The following is a 21,461-nucleotide window of genomic DNA, read 5'->3' as shown; positions in this document are numbered from 1 at the left end:
ACCAGGGTTCGTGGTCTTCCAGATTTCAGCATCCTTTCTGTCAGATTTATCTGGGACGGTTCTCTTCTACTCCATCTCCCTCCGTGCTCCGTTTCAGTTACTTATTTCTCTCAGCCTGTAATCGAGTTAGTATTCAGCCATGTCTGATGCTCCGAATCCCGAGTTCACTATGGGAGAGCAGGAATTAGATTACACTCCAGTGGGGGAGGATGATCAGGGTCTCTATGACGACCTGATCACTAAGAAAGCCTTCAGTGAGTTCACGACTGCTCTAGATGGTAAATTTGAGCAGGTCAACGCTAATCAGTCGGGGTTGACACAGCAACTCCAAGGGATACAAGCTACCTTGACTCTTCTGGCTAGCACGGTTCAGGCACTCACGCATGTGGATGCCATGGCCTCCGTGCTAGGCCCGAATATCACTCCGGATCCCTTTCCAGGTGACCAGAAATCAAGAACAAAGGAGGTGGTTGACACTTGGCTGCACAAGTGGCAAGTTCACTTCCAATTTCACCCCTATCCAGACGAAAAAAAGATTCAGCTAGCAGCAGGGTTTATGTCAGGTAAAGCCTTGCTTTGGTGGAAAGAACTCCAGCCTAAGCCTGACACTTGGACAGAATTTGAGGGTATCTTCAGGAAGGAGTTCCTGAAGAAGGAAGATGACTATGATATCGTCGGCAAGCTCAAAGCCCTCGATATGTCAAAATTGAATTTAACTTTTGAAGTTTATCTTCAGAGATTTAGGGATCTGCAAACCAGGGCCACCAAAATGGATCCTGTAACCTTGTTAGGTTTTTTCGTGGATGGTTTGCCAGACTCCTATAAGTTACAGATTAAGAATAACAAGTGCACAACATTACAGGAGGCCATGACATATGCACGCATATATGATGATACCATGGCCGGTATTAAAACAACCACAGTTACCGAGACCAGCGGAAAGAACAAACGCAAGTTCTTTCAGCATGCGACTGGTATTGGGGAGACGAAGTCTACGGACAACGCCTCCAAGAAAAGCTTAACTCCTGCGAAGAATGGTAAGGCCCGTTTCCTTCGCACTCTACAGCTCAAGAAAGAGGGCCGGTGTTTTTATTGCGAGGAGCGGGGCCACACGAAGAATGAGTGTCCTAAGCGGAAGAACCAGAAATTAGTGCTAGGACCGAAGCTCCAGGCAGGTCAGCGTACCGCAGCCAAGGGAGCCAACCAGGTTACGATGACAGGTATTTCAGTAAATGTCATTACCTGCCCCCTTTCTTGTAATTGTACCTTTAATACTTCGTTATTTGGTTCCCATGATCTTTTCCGAGTTTATGGAGAAGTTAGGGACCAACGGGTTCACATTCTCTTTGATCCGGGCAGCTCTCACAATTTTGTTAATTACAAATTTGTGCAGAAGATGGGGCTGTCCACAGTACCTAGCGACCACACCTACGAGGTGCAGCTTCCAGCCGGGAAGCAGTTTTGGGATCGCAAGGTTGAAGCGCTTCCCATCCGGATTCAAGCCTACACAGGAGCTCTCACATGTTACGTTATGCATCTAGAGCATGTAGACTTGTTGATCGGGATAGAGTGGTTTAAAACCCACAATATCCAGATCGGATGGACGGAGCATACCCTTTCTTTTGAAGACAAAGGCACCCAATTTTGTATTCAGTGTGATAAGATTATCCCTTCTCAGGGGCCTATTGTATCTGCGATGCAGCTTCGGAATATATTAAACACTTCTCATTATGATGTCTATCAGTGTGTTTTGATTCCACTCTCTTCATTTATTGTTTCGGTAATTAACAAAAATGAATTAAGTGTGTTTGAACACCGAGAATTGAGAACGTTGTTAGATAATTTTAAGGACGTATTCCCAGCTCAACTGCCGGAAGGTTTACCTCCAGAAAGGGCAGTAGATCATCGCATAGAATTAGTCCCAGGGGCTCAACCTATCAGTGTACCACCATATAGGATGAGCCAGGTAGAGGAGGATGAGTTAGCTATCCAGCTTGAGGATTACCTGAATATGGGCTATATCCGCCCAAGTAAATCTCCTTGGGGTGCACCTGTCCTCTTGAGAAAGAAAAAGGATTCTTCCTGGAGGATGTGTATAGATTATAAACGACTTAATAAAGTTACAATTAAGAACCGCTATCCTTTACCTCGTTCTGATGATTTGATAGACCGTTTGGCCGGAGCGAAGTATTTCACTAAGATTGATTTGCGTACGGGTTATCACCAAATCCGTATCTATGCTAAACACATAGATAGGACCGCATTCCGGACTAGGTATGGTCATTACGAGTTCCTCGTATTACCTTTTGGTTTGACCAATGCTCCTGCTACTTTTCAGCAGATGATGAACGATTTGTTCAGAGATTATCTGGGCAAATTTGTAGTCGTGTTCTTAGATGACATCTTGGTATATAGTAAAACGCTTGAGGATCATATAGGACACCTCCGGGTTGTCTTACTTGTTCTAAGACAGCATAAGCTTTATGCCAAGATGAGTAAATGTGACTTCTTTATGAAGGAGATCATTTACTTAGGACACAAGATTTCTTCTGAAGGTATTAGCATTGATCTGGATCGTATCCAGAAGGTTTTAGAATGGCCTATCCCTCAGACTGTGAAACAACTTCGTTCTTTCCTAGGATTTACGGTATTTCTTCGGAAGTCGGTCCGTGATTATTCACAAATCACGGTACCCTTGACCAACATATTGAAAGGTCGTGGACGCAGGTCTACTCAGCCGATCCCTTGGAATGATGCAATGACCAAGGCTTTTGAAACCTTGAAGTTATCTATCAAGGAAGCACCCGTTCTTGCATTACCCGATCCTACCCGGCCTTATGTTTTAGAGGCTGATGCGAGCGATTATGCGATTGGGGCAGCTCTCTTCCAAGAGGGCAGACCTGTAGCTTTTGAGAGTAAGAAGCTAGACGACACTCAGTATCGTTGGCCCACACTTGAGAAGGAACTTTATGCGGTAGTGTATGCTCTCAAGGTTTGGAGACACTACTTGTATGGTTCAAAGTTCCTTGTATTGACTGATCACCAGTCAATCAAGTATGTGTGTGATGGATCAGAATTGAGAGGAAGGAAAGCAAGATGGGCAGAGTTAATGCAGGATTTTGATTTCGAAATACGTTATCGTAAGGGTTCGTTGAATAGTGTGGCGGATGCCTTAAGTCGAGTTAAGTTTGTAAATGCTTTGTCATTTACGGAAATATCCTCAGACCTATTTCAATCCTTGAGAGGGCTATACGCAACTGATAGTCATTTCAGTTCTTATTGGCAGAGAGTCCAGGATGGGAGCTCTATAGTTGACCAGGACTCAGGGATTGTGCCACCTAGGATACAGGCGGCGGGAGGTCAGTGGATGATTAGGAACGGCTTGCTGTTCCGGAATGAAAAGATTTGTGTACCTGATGTTCTGGACCTTAAATCCAAGATTCTCTGGGAGTGTCATGATGCTCCTAGTGCGGGACATCCAGGTATACATAGGACTCTGTCTCTTGTGAAGCATACCTTTTATTGGCCTAAGATGCGTGCATTTGTAGAGAACTATGTGGTAGGTTGCCGAGTTTGTCAGGTTACTAAGGCTGAACGCCTTAGGAGCGCGGGCTTATTACAGCCATTACAGATTCCAAGTAATAAGTGGGAAAGTATTTCCATGGATTTTATTACTGGTTTGCCTCGTACGCGCAAGGGTCATGACTCTATTTGGGTCATAGTCGACCGTTTGACAAAAATGGCTAGATTCTTACCTACAAGAACAACTATTTCAGCTGTTCAGTTGGCTCACGAGTTTGTGGACCACTTGTTCAAGCTGTATGGTTTGCCATCTGACATAGTCAGTGACAGGGACTCAAAGTTTACAAGTAACTTCTGGACACTTGTATTTGAGAAGTTGGAAACTACTCTAAGTATGAGTTCCTCGGATCATGCACAATCCGATGGCAGTACAGAGAAGGTCAACCAGTTGGTTGAAGACATGCTTCGGGCATATGTATCTAAGAGACAGTCTTCATGGGAAGATTATCTACCCATGATTGAATTTGCTTACAACAGTGCAAAGCATTCTAGTACAGGTTATAGTCCTTTTATGCTTATGTACGGGTTTCAACCTAAGTCACCAGTTATGGTTGGATTAAAAGGGATTCAAAATGATGCTGCTAAGAACTTCTTGCAAGACATGCAGGAAATGTTGCAGTTTGCCAAGGAGTCTATTAGAAGTGCCCAAGATCGGGACAGATTTTATGCTAATAGACATCGTTCACCTAGAGAGTTCTCTGAAGGAACGATGGTATATTTGAGAATTCCTAAGGAATCCAAGAGCCTAAGTACTGGTTTGGTTCCGAAATTATCCCCCAGATACTGTGGCCCATTCAAGGTCATTAAAAGAATTGGACCAGTTGCATATCGACTAGAATTGCCTCCTGATGTTAAGGTACATCCAGTCTTTCATGTCAGTAGATTGAAAGAAGTATTGGGTGCAGATGATCAAATTGTTTCTCCTCATGAGATTATAGAAGTTACAGATTTAACTTTTATTCCTCACGAACCTGAATCTATTCTTGAATTCCGTGAAAGACAGATTCGAAATCGTACTATCACGGAATACAAGATTAAGTGGAAGGATCGTGTTGAGGAGGATGCAACATGGGAGACATTACAAAACCTCCAAAGAACATTTCCCGATTTCTTAGCGAACTCAGGAGTGAGTTCTTAGAGGAGGGGGAGTATGTCATGTGCACGGATCGGTATCTGACGTGTACTAGGTACACAGAACTAGCTCAGGTTAGCCTGGGGAGGCTTAGAGCTAGGCAGGCTTGATTCTCGGGTTGAGTGGCAAGGGTACGAACTATTTATAGGTCTTCGCTATTTTTGGCGCCGGGGCCCGAGTCTATAAAAGAGGCCCAGGGGGTTCAGTTCTCAGTGTGCAGTTGGGAGCAAGTCTCGTTCCCAGGTGCTAGGTCTGATCCTGGATTGTGTCGCGGACGCGCGCTTGCATCTTAGCGTAGCCCAAGGCCCAGTGACAGATCCAGGGCTTCACAGCACCACCTGGTGGTATGGGACACCAGGCTGGTTTGGATCTGATTGGGAGTTCGTGCCGGTAGCTCAGCTCGTGGCTCGGGGGGACATCTTCTGATTCGGGATCACATCCCGTAGATGTCACGGTTGGGTGGTGAGCAGCCTGCTCAGTTCTGATGTTGTGTGTGGTTATTTTGCAGATCAGGGGTTTCAGGAGTGCTGGGATGTGTCAGCAAGGCAGTGAAGTTGACTCTTCCTGAAAGAGTGCTGGAGTTTGTGCATAGGGGGAAAAATCAACGTTTAGTTGCCAGGAATAAAGGGGACACTATCCCCATTGTATCTGATGTTACATGTGGTAAAGCAATAAAGTCTACAATTTCTGCGTACATGGTTTTTGTAAAAGAAAAAGAGAATGATATGCATGCTGAAATGAATGATGCAGACAAAGATAAGTTTCAGTTTCTTGTAAACTTTAAAGATTGCTTTTCCGATGCTTTGCCAGGGGAGTTACCCCCAGAGAGACCAGAAGATCATCAGATAGAGTTAATGCCTGGTAGTGAGCTACCAAACAGACCACCTTATAGAGTCAGTGCGACTCAGAGAGAGGAGATTATGGCTCAGGTACAGGACTTGTTGTCCAAAGGGTTGATTCAGCCTAGCTCGTCTCCTTTTTGTTTCCCTGTACTGCTAGTACAGAAGAAAGATGGTTCATTTCGTATGTGCGTCGATTACCGCGCACTAAACAAAATGACCATCAAGAATAGATTCCCTATTCCGCGCATTGATGATGTGCTGGCTCAGTTAAATGGAGCTTCAGTTTTCAGCAGGATAGAAGAGTGGCTATCACCAAGTGACAATACAACCTCAGGATGTGCACAAGACAGCATTCCGCACTACATTCGGGCTGTATGAATACTTAGTGATGCCTTTTGGGTTGACAAATGCTCCAGCCACATTCAATAGAATGATGGATCGCATCTTCCGAAAGTACAGGCATTTCACGGGTACTTTCTTTGATGATATCCTAGTCTTTTCAAAGACAGGGGAAGAGCATAGGGAACATCTTGCTATAGTGTTTCAAGAGCTGAGAAATCATCAGCTCTATGCAAACAGCAAGAAAAGTGAATTCTTCTTGGAAGAAATCCATTATCTGGGGCATATAATATCCAAGAATGGGACACAGATGGATCCAGCAAAGATCCATGCCATTCAAGAATGGCTAGAGCTGAAAACTGTGCATGAAGTTCGAAGTTTCCTAGGCCTGTGTTCTTACTACAGAAGGTTTATCAGACATTTTGCTGATATCGCAGCTCCATTACATGACCTTACGAAGAAAAATGCAGCCTTCACATGGGGAATATCATAGAAGAAAGCATTCAATACACTCAAGGAGAAGTTGACTACAGAGCCTATTCTTGTAGTCCCGGATCTTTATCAATCTTTTGATGTTGATTGCAATGCTTGTGGAGAATGTATTGGGGCTGCATTGCATCAGAATGGTCATGTAATGGCCTATGAAAGCAGGAAACTTCAGGATGCAGAGAGATATCTAGGAATCTATGAGAAAGAGTTATTGGCTGTAATTCATGCCATCCATACATGAAAGCACTATCTTTTGGGTGCCAGATTTTACTGTTAAGACAGATCACCAAAGTCTGAGATACTTTTTGACTCAAACCAAGCTTTCCGAGAAGTATGAAATGGGCAAACATGCTGTCAATGTATCATTTTCAGATTGTCCATACCCCAGGAATTCGGAACAGAGTGGCAAATGCCTTGTCCTGAAGACCCCAAGTCAATAATGCGACTATTGCTTATCATCAGGACCTGGAAGGCATGAGGGAGCAATATGCTAGTGATGCGGATTTTGGTGAGATTTTCCAGCAAATGCAAGAGGGCTTTATTTGATAACATGGGGACGAATCTGAATTTTCCTTCTTCTTTCCATCCCCAGACAGATGGTCAAAGTGAAGTAGCAAATTCTACAGTTTTGGATATGCTGAAATGCTACGTGGGTGACCAAAGTTCAGACTAGGAAAAGTACCTACCATTGGTAGAGTTTGCTTACAATAATACAGTACATAGCTCTACAGGGAAAGCCCCTTTTGAGGTCATATATGGGAAGGTGATTTTGCCACCTATATTGAGGACCAAAGATGAAATATTTGCAGCTGATCAGTTTGTGAGAGACCTCTAGACAGCTTACAGCCAAGTCCGAACAGCAATCGAAAGGTCTCAAGAGAAACATAAAAGAGCTGCAGATCTGAAGGAAGGGGATTGGGTACTTTTAAAGTTTGAAAAAGCTAGGCTCCGCAAGTTTAAAGGCAAACAGAAAGTGTATGCAAAATTATCTCCCAGATACTATGGCCCTTTCAAGGTTACAGAAAGAATAATTGAGGTTGCATACAGGTTAGCATTGCCAGAGCATTGGAGGATTCACAATGCATTCCATGTGAGTCTTCTAAAGAAATTACAGGGACCAGAGCCTACAGAACCAGTATCAGAGGATCCACCAGAAGTGGATGAGCTGGAGGAGGTCCTTCAACCAGAGCAAATTGTGTACCATACTGTACGCAAAGGCCCTCAGGATAAGGAGTTTTACAGGTATCTTGTAAAATTCAAGAACTATATGGCATTAGATGCCAAGTGGATGGACGAAGACATGTTATCCGATCATCCACAGCTTTCGGATGTTTACAAGTAAGCTTTTCAGTTGAGGTCAACTGAATAGAAGCCGAGGGGATGTCATCACAATGTAAATATCCTAAGTCAAAGTACAGTTGACCATTTATTTGATCATAATTAAAGAGTTTTATATGTGTTAATTATGGTCAAAGAATTCTTTTAATGGTCAAAGGATTGACTACGGTCAAAGATACTTGACTCTAGTCAAGTAAACCTAACTTCGATCAGGGAGACTTGGTTTATTACCAAGAGGATTAACTGCGTTAACCAAAGAACCACAGAGCTGACTACGGTCAGAGAGTGTTGACTTCCGTCAACAAGACTTGGCATGCACCAAGAGGATTAACACCGGTTAACCAAGATGTGCCAACTTCGGTTGGAGAGACTTGGCTATAATTGAGGCACCTCGACCCTTGGTCAAAACTCCTTAATTATAATCAAGAGTGTTGACTCCGGTCAACCAGAGAATAAATTTTATTTTATTTTTTTGGTTAGGTGTGCACATGTGTTCAGTGGGGACGCCCACCGTGACTAGAATTAGTCCACAGTGTGTTATTTGCATGCAAAGCGCTAACAATTAATGGGTGCCATGGTGGTGCGCTTTAATTAATTGTTGCAGGTACTAGGAAGAGTTATTTTCCTAAGCACTACGGGAGCCTAACAAGCATCTAGGAGGCGGTTCGTGTGACCAAGTGCTTTGAAGACTCCAGAGTGGCCCTTAGTGGCATGTAATAGGACTTGGTCTAGATTTTAGACAAGTGGCATGTTGCCAATTTGAAATGAGCTTGAAGCTCTTGTAATGAATGATTCACGTTTTGGATTTTTGGGTATGTATCAGACAGCTCTACGCTGAACTCTTGTAACAGATTCTCTTCAAGAAATAAAATACCTTCGGGGGGGTCCAGCCCGACATGTTGTCATGGGCCCTAGCAGTGTGGGGAGAGAGAGAGAGAGAGAGAGAGAGAGAGAGAGAGCTCTACTGAGTGTTTCTGCAGTAAATTCAGAGCGTGAGGATCTGTAGAGAGAGAGCTTGTGAATTGCAGCGCACGGGGGGGAGGAGGCAGCGCACAGGGGGGGCTGCAGCAGCGAGGGAGGGGAGGCGGGGGGAGCAGAAGGTAGAGGGGAGGGGAGGGAGGAGAAGCAAGGAGGGGAGGGAGGGGGCAGCAAGGAGGGGAGCAGGAAGGAGGGCAGCAGGAGCAGTGGGGAGCAGCAGCAGTCGTCCACTCTGGAACTAATGTTAAAGCAGGGCCTAGCATTTATTAGGCCCAAATGGTACATTCACTAGGCCCAATTGTTAGGCCCAAGAGCATGAACAAAAAGAGTGGGTTAGAGGCATTGATGATGTGGCAAGTCAACCTGTCACGTGGCAGTCCAAGACCTTACATGTGCTTGCATGCATGTTTTCTCTCTCTAGCGCACATTTTGGAGCCTGCTCCCTGGCTGTACGGCTTCCCTCTCCTGCCCTTGACCTATTCTCCAAGCATTACGAGGCGCATTGCTGGCTGTACGGCTCTTGTCCACACATTTCGAGGCTGCCCTTCATTGTATGGCTCTTTTGCATGCATTTCGAGGCTCTTTGCTAGCTGCATGGCTCTCCTCTCCTAGCCCCGTGAGCATTTCCACACCTAAATTCTCTCTCTCTCTCTCTCTCTCTCTCTTCTCTCTCTCTCTCTCTCTCTCTCTCTCTCTCTCTCTCCCCTGATTTTTTGTACTTGATTTTGCTTGAGCCATTGAGCTCTCTTTATTTCAGCACAGTACTCAGCAAACAGTCTTAGCGCACCCTTTGCCTCAGCCCCTTGTGGCTTGTATGAGTTTTACTCTTTGGTGTCACTTTGTCCGATAGAGTGTGAACAAAAAGAGTGGGTTAGAGGAATTGATGATGTGGCAAGTAAACCTGCCACGTGGCAGTCCAAGACCTTACATGTGCTTGCATGCATGTTTTCTCTCTCTAGCGCGCATTTTGGAGCCTGCTCCCTGGCTGTACAGCTTCCCTCTTCCCTCTCCTGCCCTTGACCTATTCTCCACGCATTACGAGACGCATTGCTGGCTGTACGGCTCTTGTCCACACATTTCAAGGCTGCCCTTCATTGTATGGCTCTTTTGCATGCATTTCGAGGCTCTTTGCTAGCTGCATGGCTCTCCTCTCCTAGCCCCGTGAGCATTTCCACACCTAAATTCTCTCTCTCTCTCTCTCTCTCTCTCTCTCTCTCTCTCTCTCCCCTGATTTTTTGTACTTGATTTTGCTTGAGCCATTGAGCTCTCTTTATTTCAGCACAGTACTCAGCAAACGGTCTTAGTGCACCCTTTGCCTCAGCCCCTTGTGGCTTGTATGAGTTTTACTCTTTGGCATCACTTTGTCCCATAGGCCCGCGAGGCCTCCCGTGGACATTAATCAATCTCTCTCTCTCTCTCTCTCTCTCTCTCTCTCTCTCTCTCTCTCTCTCTCTCTCTCTCTCTCTCTCTCTCTCTCTCGCGCGCCAAACATTTGGCCTTTCCCAATGTCAACTTTTTCTTGGCCTAGCCTTGGACTCACAACAAGAGGGAAAACTTTTCTACATCATTTTTGTGCAATCCTCCACCTGATTGCTAGATATGCGTCTTGATTCTTGATTAACCTTTCAACTGTAATGGTCGGTGTTGCCTACGCATGCCATAGTCAATCTTACGTTTGCCTCTGACACAAATATACATAAAGAAGACTTGTTGTGAAGCTTTCCCTCTAAATTATATGCTCCCTATTTGATTTTATTCCCGAGAGAAGAATTATGGCTTATGATTTGGTTCCATAACAAAATACTAGGATGCATCGAGCCTTTCATTTGAACACACTGTATCCCTAAAACGGCAGCAGCTTTTACAACTCACAAGGGTAACGGCTTTTACAACTCTCCCACAATTGGATGAGCATGGAAAACTCAGGGAGGAGAGAGAAAGGCAGCCACTCATTTGGCACCCTGAGGCCCTGGACCCCGTGTCATTCCGGAAGCCCGTAAGTACATCGATTGCCTGCAGTGGGACAGTGGGTGACTCTCACCACCCTATTGTTGCTAACAGACAGAATGTGCAAGCATAAAGACTACCTGCAATGAGAGAGAAACCACACATACGTACGTACATGTGAGTGGCCAAGTCTGAAGCAATTACTTTTGCTATCATATCCTTTGTGTTGATACTAGATAGAACTATGGATGCTTCCAGCATATATATTTCCTTATCCTTGGTTTTCCCTTTAACCTCAACTTCTTCACATAAGATAGTTCACTAAAAACACATCTTTAAAAATCACATAAAAATCAGATTTTGCATCACAATGTGATAAATGTACATGAGTGGAAAATATTGGAATGTAGAGGTCAACTCCTCACATGTGAATCCCCATATGAGGAGGAGAAGGGGGAGTCAGATCAATAAAATCAGGACAGAGAAAGGCTGCCACATGGGAAGCAAAAGATCTTCCTACTTGTCTATGATTGGACACCACCTTGCAGCCTGAACAGTCTACGTGGGACTGCCATGGCACGGGCACCTCTTTGGGGCTCAAAATGGGCCTCTAGGAAGGGGCCAATATGCTGGGTACATGCCCAGCAATGAGCGCATTGTGTGGGCAGATGACCAGCAAAAGGCACCTATAAAAAGGGCTTTATATAGGCTGGGTTGGTCGGCAGACCTGGCTGCAGGTCAGTCTAACCCTTGCCTGGCAGCAGACCTTGATCAGGTCATATGAAGGCCTTGGCTGGTCAGGAGAACCCTAAACTGGTTGGCCAGTTTGAGAGGGCTTTGGCCCTATAAAAGAAGCCCCTTGGGCAGTCTCTGGAAGTCACAGTGCGCAGACCAACAGTCTTGTTCGAGAGTAATTGTCAGGCAGTGATCACTAGGGCGCTTCAGTGTGCATATCAACAGCTTGTTGAAAGCAACTGAGAGCGCATAGATAGTGAGCATAATGAGTAGTAAGAGCACTAACTTGAGTAACTACGTGGCTGGTATTTGCAGCAAGAAGCAGTACACTATAAGGACAGGCTTTGTACTTGGTCTACATCCCTAGACATTTCTTCTAGCTTTGGTATCTTCAGAACTGGAAAGTGTTCTCTATCCACTGAGTGCACACGTTGAAGCCAGATAGGTGGTGTAGCAATTATTTTCCGCATTACATGACTTGTGGTCAAGGTTAGTGAATGACACGAGGTCATTATTGTTCTAGCATGGTGTCTAAGCTTGAGCTGTGAGCCAGACATACGTGCTTAGATTATCCAATGTAATATGAGAGCCAGTGTTCTGAGCTAGTGGTACATGGTCAGATTCTCAAACAGAAAGAGGGTTCCAATCTTGGGAGCTCTCCCCCAAGCCATGCTATGAAGCTCTTCCTCAGAGCATGTCATGGATTACTTACCTCTATACATATCTTGGATGGATTATCATCCTTGGCAAATCCGTACAGCAATAAATAAGAGTGAAGCTACTGATTACTTACAGGTGGGCCATGCACATGTGCTAATGATTGAAGCAGATGGACGACTTATGTTTACAGATAGTGGACAGTTTAATCTCCACACCTGTCAAAGTGCCTACATGCCTGCCTTCCATTTTTTAGGGTAAAACCAATTAAGTTGTGTGTGCTGGCAGAGAAGGGAGGAGACCCTACTTACAAAAAATTCTTAAGTCTTCGAGTGTGCAATTTGGATCTCCCTTGCTCCCATTAAGTGGCTTCTAACGTTGTAAAATACTTAAAGGACTTATTAAACATATATTATCAATGTTGTCATCAATTAAGTCATTCATATACTAGCAGAAGCTTGCTGATATATTAGGTGCCAGGACATTTGTGAACCCCTACTAGCATTAATGGATATAGCTCAAAGGGTTAGTATCTTTTGGCTTATATTTTTTATTTATGCTTGGAGTTTCCAGTGGTTCTTCTGCCATTGCATCAAGATTCATGTGCCCACACGCAAAAACCCTAGTACCCAGCTCTAGATTTGATCTCATCCTTTCTTGCTACACAATGTGTTCGTCCAGTTCATTCAACTTTATAGACATCGTCTGCTATCTTGATGGGTACTTGGAGACCAATTCATGTAGCTGTATTGAAACATTTTGTCTTGGACTAAAGGGTTCTGACATAAATTTTGAGTACATGTTATTACAGGAGATGATGCATTTCATTCAAGATAATAGAATTGCAGCATGGGGATCCAGACCTATGCATGACAGGAAGGGCCACTAGTGACCTGAAATCAGTAACAGCCAATTTGATCTCCTAATTGTGTGTCACAGGGGACTAAGGTGAGCGCGACTGTATGGGGTTCCTAGGTGAGAAGGAAACTGGTGACTACAGTTCTATACGCTGTGCAATGCTGGCCCACAGCTCTTTGTATACACCTCTATCTTCCATAAAATTATCGTCTTCACTTAAACTTCACGAGCACTCATTTGATATCTGCATTTGTTAATCCAAGATGAGTTCTAAATGTTCATGGGCAACCAAACCAGACACCTGTGTGCCAAGTGAAAGAAACAACCAGAACGCCAATCAAGAGCCAAAAACTATGAACTTCTGAGGTAAAACCCTCTAGCAAAAACAAAGTAGCTAGAGTCTCTTCCCCCACAGACGTTAGAAGCAAAAAGCAGTTCGCCACTTCTAAATGTATATTTTCCTCCATGGCAATTCTAAAACACATATTTTCAATTCCCAAGTCTTAGAAGATAGCTCACATAGATGTCGTTCAGTTCATATCTGCTTGCTAAATTGTAGAGAACACCTGGTTCATGCAAATAAGCAAGCTTTGTCATATCATCTACACCTCCAGGTTGTGCATCAGGATCTTTTGGATGGACGCTGGACAACGTGGTGACAACCTGAAAATGATGGACTAAGTTATGGTTCAAATCTATGAATCATCCATGTGACAAACTATACAGATCATAAATCTCTCTACTTCCCAATTCCTGCAATTAAATGGTAATGTAAGTATTATATTTTATTGCAAGCCAATCCTCTTCTTCAACAGCAATAAACTCTCTTCTTGGCACAAGTCCAAATTAGAAAGGACCATGTGATGCTGGAAACATCTGGAAACTTTATAATCAGAAGATCCTCAAGAACACAGTTAGCAGTGACGTCAATTTGATCTGAAAGTCACAAAAGTTGGTAAGCTCCTCCATAGAGAGGACTAGACAATGAACATCTCTGAATCAGATTTGGAAACACCACAAGCCATGTAAACTAAATCCACACCTTTCGACTTCAAGTGAAACTTTCCAGTCATTCTGCAAAGCCAATGAAAAAGAAAAGCGACCAGGTAGATGGCGCACCAATCTTCCTGTGGTAGTCTGAGCCTTTATTTCTTGACCCTTGATTTCCAGCACTTCGGCATCTACCCAAGCCAGAGCACTGTCCTCCACCCATATCTGGGACCCAACTGTTATATTGTTCTCTGTAGCCTGTAACAAAGCAAGGCAAATGAAAACAATTTTGATTATAAAGAAATTAAAAGAACGATGAAACCAGGGAGCAGATTTGATTTATACCAGGTCAGCACACCAAACTAAAACTAAAACCTTGTGTAAAGTGTGACCGCATTTCAGGGGAAATTAAGCAGCCTTGGGACCAACGCTTGCAAGCCAAAGGGAAGATAGTGTGGTTTCACAACAGAGAACCATCAATACCCGATCAAAGAAACCTACACTTATATTCAGAATGTATAAATATGTTCTAACAAACAGATGTTAGTCACCCAGAATGCACTTGAAGACCAGAAAGCAGCTTGACAGATGCATACATGGGAATTGCAAATCAAAGGGCAAGGATTGAAACATAATGAGGCAGCCTTTCAAACGCTGTGCATCTTTAATTTTTAGGTGCAAGGTCTGGCTTTTACGGTGGAAAGGCCTACACTTTGAGGGTCCAAGACGATGTAGCACGAGCTTCAATAAACAGAAGCCAGCATCAATTATAAAATCTCAGTTGAAACTCTTGCACCTGTGCACAATACAAGCCTCTGCATCCCCTTGCCAAAACAGGTCTATTCAAATCCCTTCCACAACATTTTCCAGAAGCAGGGTCTCCTTAATTCCCCTATTCATCATAGGCTATATTTTATTGCACTTGTGATTCCTTGCATGTGGATGGCATGAAGATCCAGACTGCTCACCACATTGTACTTCCAGGTGCTAAAAAGTGGGACAAGTTTACCAGTCCTCACACACTAGAAGTGAAATCCACGTGGAATTCAACACAGGAAAAACCTCAGCAATCTTCTCATTACAACACACATGCTCCCGTAACAATAACTGTCCTTATGCTGGTCACTCTTCAAAATTGTCCACTTCAGCCTTTTTTTTAATTATTTTGCCCTCACTAAAGAGTTTACACATGGCACATGCTGACAAAGTGCACATAGAAAACCTGTATCTATCTTAAGCGTGAGGAAACTTCATTAGGCAGAAACTGTAAAGCAGTTGCTAGTGATGTCCTCCCATGTGGTATATGGCAGACATTGCAAACAAAGTTTGCAAGTATTATTGATCCGCCGAACTGTACCATAGTTGAGTAGCATGAGCTATTATTTCACCAACAAAATTTGTCAACAGCATCGTTCACCAATGCATAACATAAGTATTAAGTATAAATAGGGAGTACCAACTTTCCTAAATCGCACACACCACAAGAGCATTAAGGTTCGGCATAGAAATGTAATCATGTCATTAAGCATGGTTCAAGATACAATATGGTCACGACAATGCAGAGCACCTGCGGGGCAATACGCATACGAGCTACATGCACATGCGGAAGAAGGTTTTATTTGAATGTGGACGTTCATGCACATGTGCGCCAGCGCATGCCAGCTATCAACATTGCATAAATTTGATTGATTTATGTATGCTTTAACGGTGCTGCAGGAGAAGAACAAGAACAAGAAGCGCGATCTTTCCTTTCAAGATCACGGGAACCGATACGGTTTCTCTTGTTTGTATTCTCCTTGACGCAATTATCAATGCAAAAAAAACATCGCAAGCACCACCTTCCCAGTGGCATCATGCAGAACTCTCCAGCCTTTGTAATCCTGACCAAAGGAATCCCCTTCCTCCGGAAATACAACATGAACCACCGTCTCTGCGAGGGAAAACGTAAGCCTCCAGTTGCTGCTGGGGCGTTCGTTAGGTTGACCCACCAAATGAAATCCCAGAAAATCGGGCGAATACAGCTTTACTGGCCAACGAACATCTTAACTCGACAGTTCGTCGGAACACCACTTTCACAGCGATGCGTCCGTTCATATACAAGGAAACGTCTGATCTTATACAGCCTTGATATACAGTGTAGCTGGCGACTGGTTCGCGTCCAAAAAAACATTTACCGGCCTTAGCATCCAGCGTTCATATTATCGTGGGCCGGCAGTGAGCTACTCAATTATTCATATAGAGAGCCGTGCGTTAACACGCAAAGAAGTTAGCTATGGTACTCGACCTCATTTATGAGATAAGCACTAGGAAAGGATGGGAAGGAGGAACGCTATCGCTTGATGACAGCGGCCATTTTTTTGAAAAGTTAACATCGATCCAGGGGCAATTGGACGCAATCAGGAGCGACAAAGTTCGATCGCACGCGACGAAGCAGCCTACGATGCAGCGATCGCGAAGAGATCGGAGGAATCAAACATCAAAGGAAAACCAAGACAGAAATTTGAGGGCGATGGCGGCAAGGGGGGGATGGGGACGCACCATTGCGAGGCGATTACGGCGGGGGAGCTAGATAGCGAATCGGAGGTCGAGGAAGTCGGGCGCTCCCATAGGATTGGGGGGGGGGGGGGGGCAAAAAGGAGAGGGAGAATGAGGCAGGAAGGAAGGAAGGATGGATGGAAGGAGAAGGAAGGGAGATATGGAGGGGAGATCGGAAGGGGATGAGGGAAGGGGGGAGCTTGAAGGGGAAGCTTGGGAAGCAGGGCAGGGAGATGGAGATGGAGATGGAGAAGATGAAGAAGAAGAAGAAGGAAAGAGCTAAGAAGTGATTGAGTGTGTGTGTGTGTGTTTTTTTGTGTTTGTTTGTGAAAATTGAAAGCGGCGGCTGCCACTCCAGACACGGTCACCTCCTCCTCCTCTCATTTTCTCACCTCACTCTCTCTCGTCAAGACCCCCTCCGTTGTGTGTGCGTGCATGCGTGTGTGCGTTCGTGCTTGCGCATGTGTATCTGCTTCCTAAGGCTGGGTTCACACCCCCGCCCGACCACATGGTGTGAGAGTTCACACCACCTGCTGGACATGATTACAATAAGACCGGCCTCACAATTGTATCAAAGAATGCTTGGCTTAGTGGTAGAATGATTCTTTTGGATACAGACCACCTGGGTTCAATACCCAATGAGAAATTTTCGCGTGCTTCTCAACTTGCTTTCAAATAAGTTGGGCGGCCCTATAGGGTCGCCCGTCATTTTTTGTACTCCACGTCCGGACCCCCATCCTCAATTGGACCACGTTGGAAAACAGCGGGTGGTGTGAACCCGGCCTAAGTTATGTCGTTCACGCGAGCTAGTGAGCACGTGAGCTCCTTCGTCATCATTGTAATCCGCTCTCCCATTTATGTTATACCCTCAATCTCATAGAACGGTTTTGGCGCACACAGCTAACAAAAAGCCTCATGTGGGTGTGGGTGTGGGTGTGGGTGTGCGTGTGCGTGTGCTTGTACAAGCATGTCTCTCGAGCAAGGCAGTGAACAAGTGAGCTGGTTTGTCATCATAATCAGCTCTCCCAGTTATGCTATACTGTGAATCACAAAATAGTTTTGGCAGACACAACTAGCAAAAAAACCTCCACAAAATGATCTCTCTCTCTCTCTCTCTCTCTCTCTCTCTCTCTCTCTCTCTCTAGCTCCACAATGCTTCACTCTTTCTCATTTCTTGTTGGGCTTGAATGCCTTCACTCTAGCTATTCGTCGCCATCCCAAAAATTTTTAAATGATATTTTAAATTTGCCCACCTCCCAACCACCCTCCATGTAGAGGAATGGTTCGCCAACTTGGGCAAATGTATAGCAGTAGTTTATGATAAGGAGTAAACTCTGTGTGTGTGTGTGTGTTGTGTGTGTGTGTGTTGCAAGAGAGAGAGAGACCATTACATACAAAGAGACATTCAAGTAAGGCCATACACTCACACAAAGAGACACAAACACAAGTTGTATGTGTGTGTACAAGTGTGTGTGTGTGTGCGCACACGCGCGCATGCGTGTTTGTGTGTGTGTGTGTGTGTGCATGCATGTGTGTGAGTAAGAGAGGGGGCGGGGGGTCTCTCTATACATGTATATGCATGTGTGTGTGTGTGTGTGTGTGTGTGTGTGTGTGTGTGTAATTTCACCCCAAAAAAAAGTGTGTGTGTGTGTGTGTGAGAGAGAGAGAGACAGAGAGGGGTGCCTCTCCCCCACTCTCTCTCAAACAAACAAACAAACATATCCCTACAAAACCTCTCTAGGCCCTCCTTCTCAAGGCATGTTCAACCCCCAACGCTATTTGGGTGAGCGTACCAAAGCATAGAATTTCAAAACTAAAAAAATAAGTATGTTTTAATTGAACTCTGAAATTGTCACAAGCATCGCCCCATGCTCAATAGTTTGGAGGGGTGACCCTATCAAGATTATTTAACCTATATTCTTCATGAACAAGAGAGCCTCCACAAGCAACGTGCTTGTATATCGAGACAATGGGGTCACTTGCCCCCAAACCAAACATGACTTTAAGTAGAAGCACCTTACCATCATTCCTAGGGACTAAGGCTAGCTTGGATCTTGGGAGGGATGTCCACCTTTCTTTTGGCAGTTCCTATACACAAGTTATGTGTACTAATCACGGTATTGCATTGACCTCGTTTAATTAAAGTGTGGCATAGCCAAACCCACCATCATGCCATTGGCGCAAGCATCCACCTCATGGAGGACCAACAATTTTACATAAGGTGGATGAAGTAATAACGGCAAGGTCATTTTTCAAGCCCCCAATGAGCGAGGAATGGTTGCAACATCATTATCCTCGACTCAATTGCTCTGAAGGGCTGCAAGTTCATCAATATCATGCCTTCCACATGGTGAGTATTGCATAAGAAGACAATGGGTTCACCACTACCCAACCCAAGTCCATATGGTCAATGATTCAGTCACATAGTTGAACTATATGGCATGGCCCCTTCTGGAATATCCACCTCTTTGTCATTAATAAACTCGCCAATGATAAAGAGAAACAAGTGTATGACCCCCAAGAATGAGCAAGCCTACCTCTCTTAAGATTGTTATAGGGTTAGCCCCCCAAGAGGAAGAGACATGGAGACATCAAGGTAATTGCACTTTCACTTGCTCCTTGGTAAGCAACCCACCTCTATTAAGATTGTTATAGGGTTGGCCCCCCAAGAGAAATAGCACATCGACAACAAAACAATTGCACTTTCACTTGCTTGCCTTACTAGGCAAGTGCAAACTTCAACCCATTGCTATTAGTTCACAAAAATGGGATAATTGCCACACATTCACATGAGAGGTGACTTTCAATGTAACCATGCCAACAAAAGCTCACAAGCATCCATATGACAAGCTCTGTGTAAAGAAGCTTGGAGTGGCAAATAGATGTAAAATTTATGAAAAGGCTAAACTTTACACATATTTATATTCCAAAAAGAAAAATGATCCATAAACAATGATCCATAAATTGGAGCCCCTCATTTGGCCTACCCATTTCCCTTATTCATTCACTTTCCATGGTATGCTTTACTTCCTTTATCTCCATGACATACTGGCCTTCTTTCTTTTAAATGTATTTTTCCCCCTCATACAAAAAGTAGGTTTGCTCCAAAAGTTAAAGTCACACCCAAATGATGTGATGCGCATAGTAGGATCTTCACTAAATGCATCGATTCCCCTCCTTTGTGTTTTTCCTCCCTAGAACCCCACCTTCAACTGCCCATCTCTTTAAAATGAACCATTCAAAGTATTAGTCTTCCCTAAAACCCCACACTTAAAATCGTAATTATCAAGGATAAGATGCAAATCTTTTTCTTTCTCATTAGTAGTTGACATTACAATATTATTGCGGCTACCATCGTGTGACTACAAGCAACACTTTGAGTTTTCATCACCCTAGTCATTTGTTACGGCTACTATCTCTACAAGTAAACATTCTTTTCCACCTGCTCATACAACTCCTTCATGTGCTCAGCACTATGGTGAACACCTGTTTTATTTGTCCATTTGATTTTTTATATGTTTTTAAAACCAAATATGGAAATTTTGGTTATGTCCCCACATATGCTTAGGGAAAGGTGAGTGTACTATTTTTTCCAAGCCTTTATGATATGCATCTCCTTTCATGAGGCATAAAGCACCAAATGTGTAAACCATCAAAGCATAGGATCATGTGCAAGTCTTACTAACAATCCACACGAGCAAAGAGTCACATAATATCTCACAAATGTGCACACATACGTAGCTACTAAAACATACAAACAAGAGCCTAGATTGGGTGCATTAAATTATTTTAGTAAGACTTCAATAGTAATTAATGAAATTATATATTGAAAATATTGGTTGCATGCCCAAAAAATGTTGATCTCCAATGCCACAACTGCTGTCCTTGCAGTACAAAAAACTATACTTCAAAAAACATGCTCAAACTCTACTAACAAGTAGATAGAGCTATTCATTTTATCATGTCAAGGCTCTCAAGAAGTCTTCTTGACTCGAGACAATAGTGCAAATTTCAAATGACATTTTTTGTGTTTGTCTTTCAATAAAGATTTTCCCGTGCATGTGCACGTGCACACACACACATACGTGTATGTGCACATGCAAGCCCATCCATGTGCCCCCTATCTATCTCTCTATGTGTGTGCACATGCGTGTGTGTGTGTGTAAGTGCGCGCGCACACGTGCGCGCATGCGTGTCTGTGTGTGTGTTGCAGTTTTCTCATTTGATTTTCTTTTACTTAGAGATCTAGTAGCTTTACACACCAAAGAGAGCTTTTGCCTTGCTACAATGAGAAAAGAATGGTTGCTTTGGTTTTAAAGCACTTTTCCTAGCTTGGTATTATTTTTTGTTTTTTGTTTTGAAACTCTCTCTCTCTCTCTCTCTCTCTCTCCATTTCAAAAATCGTTTCTTTAATTGGGAGTTTCCACATCTAACCACTTCTACTTCAAGATTATGTAATCTAGTTCTTGTCTTGCATATGAGGTTTTGCTTGAATTTAAACATTTTTTTTGTTTGAGGTGGAATTCACATGAAGCCCAATATGATAACTTTGGCATGCACTTGTTGTTGTCACTTGGTAATAGAAATAATATTTACTACTTTGAAAAACAAATATTAAAGGTAAAAATGTATACGAGTAGGAAACAATGGAATCTTTTAATGAAATTATTTGTATCACCTTGTGATAGCCTCCTCTTGAGCTTCAAGGATATAAATGGCTAGTTTGACCTTTTTTAATAGAAACTCAAAGGATTTTTGTTGTGCCAAAATCCAAGTAAATCGGTGTATTATTACTTTGTCGTTTGACTATAAAATAAAAGCAGTGCCAATAAGGAGAAAAGATTCAATGATGGCAAATAGGAGAAACCAATGTCAATAAGGAGGAAAGGCCAAAAAATTTGTTAATAAAATAACAAAGTTTCTTTATCTCCTATAAAGATATTGTCATGCAATATTAATATAGTTATGTCATGGACTACCCAAAATAAGGTTCTTGCTTTAATTTTGTGTTGATATAATAGACTATATATTTATTATAG

General features: G+C 43.5%; 1 protein-coding gene across 2 annotated transcripts in view; it reads right to left on the bottom strand.

The window, feature by feature from the left end:
• LOC147892025 (myosin-9-like) overlaps positions 1-16,707 on the bottom strand; it is a 72,709-nt gene extending 56,002 nt beyond the window's left edge. For both annotated transcript variants that reach the window (XR_015542408.1, XM_087387912.1), the window contains exons 1-3: positions 16,426-16,707; positions 14,017-14,145; positions 13,417-13,560 (exon numbers count right to left, since the gene is read on the bottom strand). Coding sequence is in view for 1 of the 2 variants with exons in the window: in XM_087387912.1 (XP_087244038.1) it covers positions 13,417-13,560; positions 14,017-14,145; positions 16,426-16,428 (276 nt within the window). In the remaining variant the exon portion in view is untranslated. The remainder of the gene's footprint in view (positions 1-13,416; positions 13,561-14,016; positions 14,146-16,425) is intronic.
• Between the last annotated feature and the right edge of the window lie 4,754 nt (positions 16,708-21,461).

This window comes from Dipteris shenzhenensis, chromosome 17 (genome assembly GCF_047967505.1).
Source record: "Dipteris shenzhenensis isolate YYH24624 ecotype China chromosome 17, Dip_SZ_1.0, whole genome shotgun sequence".
Taxonomy (NCBI): Eukaryota; Viridiplantae; Streptophyta; class Polypodiopsida; order Gleicheniales; family Dipteridaceae; genus Dipteris; species Dipteris shenzhenensis.
This window is presented reverse-complemented; position numbering and strand designations above follow the sequence as displayed.